Genomic DNA, 10216 nt, shown 5'->3' on the forward strand with positions numbered 1-10216 from the left:
CTGTAACAGCAATCCACTGTTAACATTTAGAAAGGTGACTTCTCAAACATTGCCTGCATTTTCTGTGTGTGTCTATGATAGTTTAAAGCAGGTTAACAGTCCCTGGGAAAGCACTGCTGTTCCTAGTGAGGAAATACAAACTCTCTGGAGTTATAATTTTTCATTCCTCCTCTTTTCTACCACAGTCTGACAAGTCTAGCTGGAAGGTGTGATAGTGAAGGCGGCGTCAGCAGGAGAAAAGAGAAATGACAGTAACAACGAATCCATAAAAAGGAAACTGGTGCTATGTCATGGGCTGCTCTGCCATAGGAGCATCTCAGGGCATTGGCAATAATAGCTATATTAGTAAGATAAAAAAAAAAGTATTTTTGCTGGTATGGCTTCCTTCCTTCATAGAATAAATACTATTTTGTAAAGCAAAACCAACCTAATTGTCTTCATGAGGAGGGCTTCCACTGAGGAGGAGACAGAGGGAAGCTAAAACAGCTGCACTCATCAACCCTTTACACTGGTGTGTCCTCCAGTGTCCCAGTCACTGATCCTGCAGCTTCACGCCATACTTGGTTAAAAACCAAAGCAATTAATGGAAATTTACTCCAGTATTAAGGGAATCTGCATTTAAGACTGGTCATCAAAGGTTAGTGGATTAAACGGATGGGACTTATACCTCCCACCTCCTTTTCCCTGTTTCCCTTCTCCTGCTCTCCCGTACACACACAGTGAGTGTACAGCTACATCATCTGGAGACTTTAAGCCATCTCAAATACCCCATGGGAGCATGTCAGGAAGGGCTTACAAAACCAGTGAAAAGTGACTTGTATTTTGTTAATGCTACAAGCTATACCTGGCTGTAGACTGGGCGTAAATACCAGTGACTTTTGGACAATGAAAAATAGTTTTTGTAGTTTAAGGGATTATAATGTATATCACGATAATGGTTGAAAGACAAACACTAGTTCATAGTGGTATGTACACATAAATGTTTTGCTGGATCACAGGAATTTAGCCAGAAATGTGTGTAAGTGCATGTCCTGAGGTCAGTAATTTTTCAGAGGGTTTACAATTTTTCCTATGAAGAGGATGGTGCGCGTGTATTTATCCAGAATCAGCAGGAGAAAGGGCCTGTTGAATCTGACTCGAGGTGGATGAGGAAAATCGCCAGATCTCCAGGTAACCTCCTTCACTGTGGCCCCCGCCGCTTCAGTGCCATTCTCATGAACATTTAGCACTGCTCTGTGGATCACCTGCAAGGACACAAAGCAAAACAACCTCTAGATGACAACCCAAGGAGAAGACAGCAGCTTGCCACCCTCCTCGCCAAAGAGAGCCCTGCCTGGGGCGAGACCCGGCAGCACCAGCCTCTGGGAAGGTCATCACCAGCTGCTCCCCTTCCCACCAAAGCACAATCACCCATCAGACCGCTCCTGCTGGCCTCCACTGCGTGCGCAGAGAGTAACCCTCCAGCAGCCGACAGCCAAAGAACACTCAAGATGAATGATGGCAAGAAACTCTGGAAGCGAAGAAACCTGGTAATTTAGCCTCGACTTAGTTTTGCCTTTGGCAGCTTCATGTGTTATTGTGATTTTACCCTATCATCTAGCTGAAAAAAATAACTTTCTGAGAGGACTAGAAGAGCGGGAATAACAGCCTTTTGCCCTCTGTAGGTGAAACTAGAGGAAATTTTACTGAAGCTAATGTGCTACCTTTAGATAATTTTGTTTGGTAGCCAAAAGAACACTTAATTATATGCATGTCGTCTTCCTTGTCCATGAACCATGTATGTATGACCCCTTGTAAGCATGTTTGGCTTCAGGTTTAGGAAAGATGGGGCTTTCTTTCCCTCTAGATTGGCAGCTGTTGATGATTGAGTAATGCTTCAGAAAGGCTGGGATAAGCTTTTCCTGGGATATTAACATCAGGTTCCTGGGAACAGAAAAATCCTGTGGTCACTGTGTTTCACTTGCTGACTTACTTTTGAAACCATCAGTCCAGGCTCCTCAACAATCCCTGACAGATCAGCTTGTTCAGTGAACACATCAATCATACCCACTTGTTTGACTATCCTTTTCACATCATAGGTACCAGAAATAGAAAATTTTGGAATGTGCAGATGTATTTTTCTGTAACAAATAACACAAATAGGGACAAATTGTCATCTAGGTAACACTCCTCAATGGCTTCAGTATAATGACACTTTACGTTTATTTTTCTAAATGTTAAAAGTCTGTTCTCAGGGTTCAGATAGAACTTCTGACAAGGTTAGCTATCTAATGTGGAGGGTTGGAGCAGAATGAGCCCAACTTACCTCTGCTTCCACAGTGGGGTTCAAGGAGTGGGGTGGAAGACACAGTTATGCCAACTCTGTGGCACACAGAGCTACTACTACCAGGTAGCAGGTTTTTTTCAAAAGATCATAGCTAGCTGTCCTAAGGCTGTTTGAATATACAACAAGGCCTGTGCCACCACAGAAAGAGCTGCAGTAATGGTGAATGAATAAGATTTCTGCTTTTACATACAATGCCCTCAATGCCCTAACACCTAATACCTCAGAACAGCTACTTCTTTGTAGTTTCATAATGCCCATATGAAACAAGGGTCTGTTAACTCCATCATGGTGCTAAGCAACTTGTGGTTGAGCAAGGAACTTAACCCAAGATAGATCCCAAGTTCAATGCCTTATTTATTCACTATCCACAGCTCTGTTTCATTTTCCAACTAAGAAAAGGGAAGTCCTACACAGAGAGAGACCATTAATAAAGTTCAGTAAAATAACCTGGACTTGAATGTTTTGTCTTGGTGAGATAAACCCTATTAATCTATAGCATGGTCACCTCTCACCTTAGCAAAACCACTTACCTGTCTTGGAGGAACTTTTCCCATTTAGACACAGTCCTTTTCAAAAGAGCATCTTCCACCTGCTTCATCTTCCCTTCGTCAGGCAAAACAAATAATGCTGCAGCATTTCCATTGTAAGGTATCTGAACCAGCCAACATGACAGCTCTTCATCAAAGTAATTTCTGTAGTAACCCTTTCTATACATCATGTCAACTTTTACAGTTGTTTTCTGATCCACAAAAAAGTCCTCCTGTTTTGTATATGAAGTACTGAAGGGTTTCTCCCAATGGGCTTATGACAAAAAGAAAAATAATTCAGTGGAATACAAAGAGGAATGGTCATGGCGAATAATACAGGATCTAATCCCACAGCCTTCCTTTGATTAGAACAAATATCTCTTTCAAGTTACTGCACCCTCAGGTGTTACAGCATTGCAGCTCTTTTTTCTTTTCTTTTTTTTCTTTTTTCTTTTATCTTTTTTCTTTTTCTTTTTTTTTTTTTCAAATGCTTGAAGACAATTAAAGACACATAATACTGAAAACACCATTTTTTACTAAAGTATGAGTCTATCATCACATTAAAGAATTTACCAAACTCAACAAAGATACTAGTTTTAAAAAATCCATTCTTTCACTCAACCAGGTGAGGACACAAACATTCATACTGACAACAAACATACATGGTTTTATAGGAATATTTTCCAGACACTGAACATGGTTTCCTCCATTTAAAATATTTAAACTAGGGTTTCTTTCTCTTAGGTTTTCATTCCTTGTAATAAGCAGTAAGCATCTATGTTACAACCTTCACACCCTTTGATATTTCTTACCTTTAAAGAAGACATAGTTAACAAGAACCATTGCAGTGAGAGGATCAAGGTTTTCCACTAGTTTGACAATTTTCCCATTTGTCTTCTCCTCAATATAACTGTTGATCTGATTCTCAGCACCAGAGGAGTTGTTAAAGTCAGCAGAAAAGACTTCAGATTCATAAAAGCTTTTGACATCATCCAAGAACTTCTGTAGTGGTTTTAGCGTCTCTTCTATAAAAAGGGCATTGCCCAAGCTCAGCTGGAGCTCACTGTCTGAACGGTTCAGCATGTGGAGGAGTTGGCAAAAACCTTCATGTATTTCCTGCTCCTGAGTCTTTTTCAGGTTAAAGGCAAGCCCTTCCAGAATCTGCGTCAGTGTCGCTGACTTGGCACCGAGTGCCAGCATTGCAAAGGAAGCAGAGATGCTTATGGGTGAAAAGAAAATATTTTGATCGGTTGCTTCGGATGCTACTAGCTTGTAAAATGAAAATGCAAAGTCAGCATTGCTGGGAACTAGTTTGACAAAGGTTTTGTTCTTAACTGGATAAACTCCTTCCCCGTGAGAACTGCGTCCTGGGTAATATGTCGCTTTAGGACCATCAAGCTTATTGCGGTGACGAGGATGCTGATGACACTGGGCAACAGTATACAAACCAGCCAGCAATAAACACAAGGAGAAGGTGGACTTCATTTTCCTTCTAACTGTTCCTGGAAAAGAGATAGACATGCAAAACATGGCAGGGAAAATAATTTCTTCATGCTGTGTGCTACAGCCAAGTAAAATGAGGCTCTTGGAACACACCTGTTCTCTAAAAGTCCTCACTTTTATATTTCACATTCCTGATGCATGCCAGTGATCCCCAGAAAGAATATGCCTCCTGATAAACTATTTGATAACCAGGTACTCTCTCAAAGGAGTTAATTTTGATCCTATTAATTTGTAAAAAATAGGATAGGATTGAATTTTTTAAAATTTGCAAATAACTGGAAGCTTATGACCTTTTCCCTGGAGTAACTTGTAGAAGTTGTTTTTTGAATTCAGTCCTGCAGGATGGCTACTGCAGCCCTGTTAGTCTTCCTTAATTCATCAAATAATTAGAGAATTAAATCTGTGTTAAACACAAATGTGATACAAACACAGATCATACTATCTAGGACCAAAATTACAAAAAACCTTTCACAGTTTCTTCAAAGATAAAATACTGGGTTAGTGTGGCAGCAAAGTCTCCATAGGCATCTCTATTGTTTCCAAAACAATTTTTTATTCAGTTATGTAAGGTATCTTCTTCACTAGCAGTCAGTTCTTGCTGGCTTTTGGCACGTTTTGTTTTTTGCATAACAGGTATACCCCTTTGTTTACATGTAAAAAGGCACCCTTCCCAGAAAACAACATAATTTCCCTAAATGAAATGTCCAAATGATCCAAGGGGAAACCAAAAGGATACTTACAGTGCTAGAAAAAGGATCCCGCTGTGTCCATCTGGTTTTGTATGCTGCTGCTTCTCTTCAGTACCATTGAACAGGATTAAGCAGAGCACCCCCGTTAATCATTAATTAGTTCAAATAAAAATTGCCAGTGAGGATGCAGAGCAAGCAGTAATGACTCTAGCTATTCTGGACAGTTTGTTCAACCCAGACACAAGCTAACAGTGTGTCTTGCTTTCGGCTGGGATACAGTTAATTTTCTTCCTAGTAGCTAGTATGGTGCTGCATTTTGGATTTAGTATGAGAATGATGTTGATAACACACTGATGTTTTAGTTCTTACTAAGTAATGCTTATAATAAGGCAAGGACTTTTCAGCTTCCCATGCTCTGCCAGAGAAGAGATGCACAAGAAGATGGGAGGGAACACAGCCAGGACAGCTGACCTGAACTAGCCAAACGGTTATTCCATACCATATGACGTCATGCTCAGTGTATAAACTGGGGGAGTTGGCCAGGGGGGTGTGTGATTGCTGCTCGGGAAGAGGCTGGGCATTGGTAAGCCGGTGGTGAGCAATTGCATTATGCATCACTTGTTTTGTATATTCTTTTATCATTATTATTTTAAATTTATTTTTCTCTTCCTTTGTTGTCCTATTAAACTGGTTTTATCTCAACCCATGAATTTTATTTTCTTTTTTACTTTTACTTTTGCATGGTGCTTGGCTGCCTGCTGTTCCAGCTGTCACCCATCACCTTCTTATTTTCCATGTGCCTTAGCACAGTTTCCAGGAGGATCTGCTCCATGATCTTGCCAGGCACAGAGGTGAAACTGACCAGCCTGTAGTCTCTGCTCCACTCCCTCTTGTCTGCAGCCCCACCACCCAGCACTGTGTCATTCTCAGGTTGCCCAGAGAGGTTGTGGATGCCCCCTCCCTGGAAGTGTTCAGGGCCAGGTTGGATGGGGCTTTGGGCAACGTGGTCTAGTGGAGGGTGTCCCTGCCCATGGCAGAGGTTTGGAAGTACTTGATCTTTAAGGTCCTCCCTTCCAACCCAGGCCATTCTATGATTCTCTATCTTCTGCTGCTTCCATGCTTGCGGACTGACACGAGGAGCCTGCTGCTATGGGTGTCTGACAAGAGAGCCGTACCTTTTGTGGCTGGAGCCAAATGCTGTGACTTTGCGTGAAGGCCACCACTTGCCTGCATCTGGCTGCAAGGGATGAAGCTGCCAGCACAGCTCACCAGGAAGCACAGCCTCCCTGACAGACCATCCCTCTTTGCTTGGTCCTAGGGGACCAATAAATGGGACAGGGACACTGCTAGAGTTATAACCTCTCTGTCAGGATTACAAAACAGAGTTTGGATGTAGAAAGTCCTTCTGCCTTATTGTATTCCTCAGTCACAACCTTTGACACCATGTTTAATGGTTTCAGGGCTTTTCTTAAGGGGAGCAGACTGTATGGGATGGGTGAACAGTCTCTAGGTTTCTTCAGTGAGTAACGTGTGACATTACCACCCTAGTGAGACATTTCCAGTCAACGCAGATGTTCACTCATTGCTGTTGGCCATTGCCAGTGACTGGCTATTTGGGGAGTTAGTAAATAGTTGTCTCCTGGCTTTTTAGAAAACACATGTCAAAATCACCACCACTAAGAAACAAAACTTACATTGGACAGTTCCGGAGACTGACTGCAAAGAGGGACGTGTGGCCAGTGAATGTCTTGTTTCCTCAAGTTAGTCTTCTGTATCATATGCAAAACAAGCTGCCAATTCACCTTTCAGCCAGTGCTAAAGAAGACACGCTGGCATCACTGGATGATATTCTGGGTTGAATAACATATATGGACAGATCACTTGAGGACAAACTAAGGCAGGAAATTAATTTTTTAACAGATCTGGCTGCCCCTGTGGGACTCCTCTCAATTGTGTAGGATGGTTTTGTCATTCCACTTACCAGTTAGAGTATCATTCCCATAATGTAGATGCGAAATATGTCATCAGCATGTTGTTGGTTCCACATTGCCAGAGTAGCCCAAGAGATTGATGGCAACCATCAGATTTTGAAGTGGGGGTAGTATCCATAATCCATAAATCACTGAACCATTGTCCAATAACTACAAGTGGATTATAAACCGTCAAAAAATAGCCAACAATGCATGTGGTCACTGGCCTATTACAGATTATAAAACATTGAATAAGATGTACAAGATGTAAAACAGGAACTTGAGTATTTCCAGTCTAACAAGCTCTGTAAACTCATACCAGTAATCCTAAATGTTCATTAATAGACATCAGCTTGTCTATTAGTGGTGAGGCAGAATGGAGATAAATGGAGGGATGGCCTGAAGGATGACTCCTTTTTGAGTGGAAATGCGTGCAAGGACACAGATACCAACACAGATATTCTTAGCTCATATTGGCACTGCAATACTGATGAGATTTTCAACCTGTGATTCAAGTTCAGGACTTGTAAGGGAACTCTGAAAGGCAATCAAGAAACACAAGCGAGCATGTGTCCCCTTGGATTCATTCCTCCCACCATTGCATTTATCCTTGGAGCACCAAAACAAAGCTGTTCCAGATAACACTGTATGTGACTGAATGTCACTGGTATCTGGTTCAAGGAGGATCTCTAAACTCTGCTATGTAGTTGATGATGCTTATACATACCCAATTTTCCATTGGAGAAAGACATCGGCAAGGCACCACAGCTGAGAAGGAGGATGCAGGGCCTGCTGGAAATGATCCCCTGCCATAACCAAAGCTGCAGGGAAGAAATGGTTTCAGCTCTGAGGACTGAGCAACCATTTTACAGAGTGGAGGAAAGGAAGGTGGGCATGAGAGCTGTTGGGTAAGTGCCTGGAGAAGGCAGTGAGGAGGAAAGAGAGGGTAGGTGTCATACAGGACAGAAACACAGGAGCCATTAGAATGTATCCAGTGCCAGAAGTGAGACAAGAGATCAGGACTTCTAAGTGTGTTTGTAGCTGTGTCATTAAATCTCTGGCAAATCCTATTCCCATCATTACAGTTGTTTTTATTACATCAAGACTGGACAGTATTAATTCTGGTATTTCCTAAAGACTGAACTCTTGGCCTTACAGCCACAATAGTCTGCTAATGTCCTTCTTTGGGATATAACAAACCATCTTGTACTGTGTCTCGATCTGTTACTGGAACCTCACACTTGAAATGAAATGCTGTACTTTATCTTACCTTTAAAGAAAAACATAGAATCAAAGTTCTTTCTACTTTGCTCATTATTTCTTGTTATTTTCTTCACTTTCTAACCAAAGGTATATTTATCAGCCTCAGAGATTCTGGAAGCTGTGTCTGTTTCAAGCTACCTTCTGATGCTATCTAAAATCACATAAAGCAGGAAATGTTTATGTGGCTTGCAATAGCAAAACCACATTTTTTGTGGTCTATAGCTTGGAGAGCGTCATGGGACTATGATTTACAGCTTGACTACATCAGGGGACAGCAATTCACTGATGCCATGTTGCCCAGCAGGCAGCTTATCCATCCAAAGGACTTCCTTTTCCAGGTTCCACTATGCCAAAAAACTATATATATAAAAGATAACACATATAATTCCTTGCTTACCCTCTAAGACAACCAACACTTGTTCTTTTGTTTTCTAGGGTTGCTTGCCTTTCAAGCTTACATTTAATTTCCTTTTGTTACATATTTTTCTACCTTGCCAAGATATTAGAGGGGGAGACAAAAAAATTTCTCCCATTCGTTAAGAATTTCAATGTGCTGGAAAAAACAGCGCATACTTTCTCAGCAGTGTCAAACTTTGGGCTTTTAATACTGACAACTTATGTACAGCTTCCTAGAACATCATTAATTGGTCCTGTTGACAGTAAGTTCTGGAGGACCTACTTAGAAGATGCTTCTCATTCTCATTAACCCTAGTCTCTATTTTAATGTGCATTTCTGCATCAGGGAACCCAGATATGCTCATTCCTTCATGCAGGTTTTACTTCATCTCTCTTCAAGAAATTCATTCTTCATGTACAAATATTGATAACTGAATTTTAAATATAAAAGTTGAGGAAAAGTGAACACAAGATCTATTGTCAATTCAAAAGGATTTTGTCATGTGGATGTGGCCTGCTCACATGTTGCTTTGTTACTTACTGCTGAACCATGTGTAGAGGAATGTCATCTGGTAGATGTTATCAAATAAAAACTTCAAAAAAAATACAGTGTAAATGATGAAGATACTAATTTTTTTACTATGATGGTGAAGAATTTCACTATCTTCTCAGAAAAGAGCATTAGCATAGAGGAGAGCCTGTGCCAGGGGAGAACTACTGTACGACACAGAGAAGAGCAGTGGCCAGGTCAACACACACATCCCACACTGCAAGCTCCCAAGTGTCTGGCTCCTGAGCAGGAGCCCCAAGCTACATCAGGTGTCAACATGCCCCTCATGAGGTGTTCAACACCTCTGAGTGGGAGCACACGGGTGAGGAGCTGCATTTGGGAGTCTGAAGGAAACACTGGAAAGGGAATTGCACCCTCTTCCCCTCAATCTCAAACCAAGGCTCTTGTCCCGTGGTTGTCTCCTATGGCTGCAAGGTCAAACAGCAAAACAGAGCAGGGCACAACATTTTCTTTTTTAACTCAGCAGTACTAATCTTTTGTTTACTTACCTAGTGACTTGAGCACTTGATCACTTGATTGGGGTACAAGACCCTCAAGTCTTACTAACTGTTCAACCTGAGAGAATCAGACCCAAATCATCCACTTGGTAGGGTAAGACCTCATCTTCAGGCTGCAAGAGGGTGATGAGAAAGTGAAGGGAAAGACAATTCCCAGCCTTCCTTCCAAGGCTTAAAAATCAAATAAAATATAAAAACTACTTATCTGTGTAGACAATTTTGTGTGGATAATTATGCGTGTTTTTATCTACCTGTGAAAGACATATTGTATTTATGTATGTAAATACACACACACCTATAGGTATTCGTAATACTGGAGAAAGATCACCTGGTATGATGCGTTAACCTGATAATGCAGGCACAAGCCTGGGAGATAGGAAACTTAGGTTTCTCTCCAAGAACTATTCCAGTAGAAGAAGAAACAAAGGCCCCAGGAATTGTTTTTGAATGCGATACCTGATTGCACAAGATGTG

At 41.4% G+C, this 10216-nt stretch overlaps 1 protein-coding gene across 2 annotated transcripts; it reads right to left on the reverse strand.

Moving 5' to 3' along the window:
* Positions 1-893: 893 nt before the first annotated feature.
* On the reverse strand, positions 894-5198 carry LOC129207412 (alpha-1-antitrypsin-like). Of its 2 annotated transcripts, XM_054828300.1 has the most exons (5): positions 5097-5198; positions 3666-4355; positions 2857-3127; positions 1973-2120; positions 894-1244 (listed from the first exon to the last, which is right to left on the reverse strand). In XM_054828300.1, exons 2-5 carry the CDS (start codon positions 4336-4338, stop codon positions 1038-1040), a joined length of 1299 nt encoding a protein of 432 aa, XP_054684275.1. In that variant the 5' UTR covers positions 4339-4355; positions 5097-5198; the 3' UTR covers positions 894-1037. The 2 variants fall into 2 exon arrangements, with proteins under 2 accessions (XP_054684275.1, XP_054684274.1); XM_054828299.1 differs by lacking the exon at positions 5097-5198 and having other exon boundaries at positions 3666-4383.
* Positions 5199-10216: the final 5018 nt, after the last annotated feature.

Source organism: Grus americana, chromosome 5 (assembly GCF_028858705.1).
Source record: "Grus americana isolate bGruAme1 chromosome 5, bGruAme1.mat, whole genome shotgun sequence".
Taxonomy (NCBI): Eukaryota; Metazoa; Chordata; class Aves; order Gruiformes; family Gruidae; genus Grus; species Grus americana.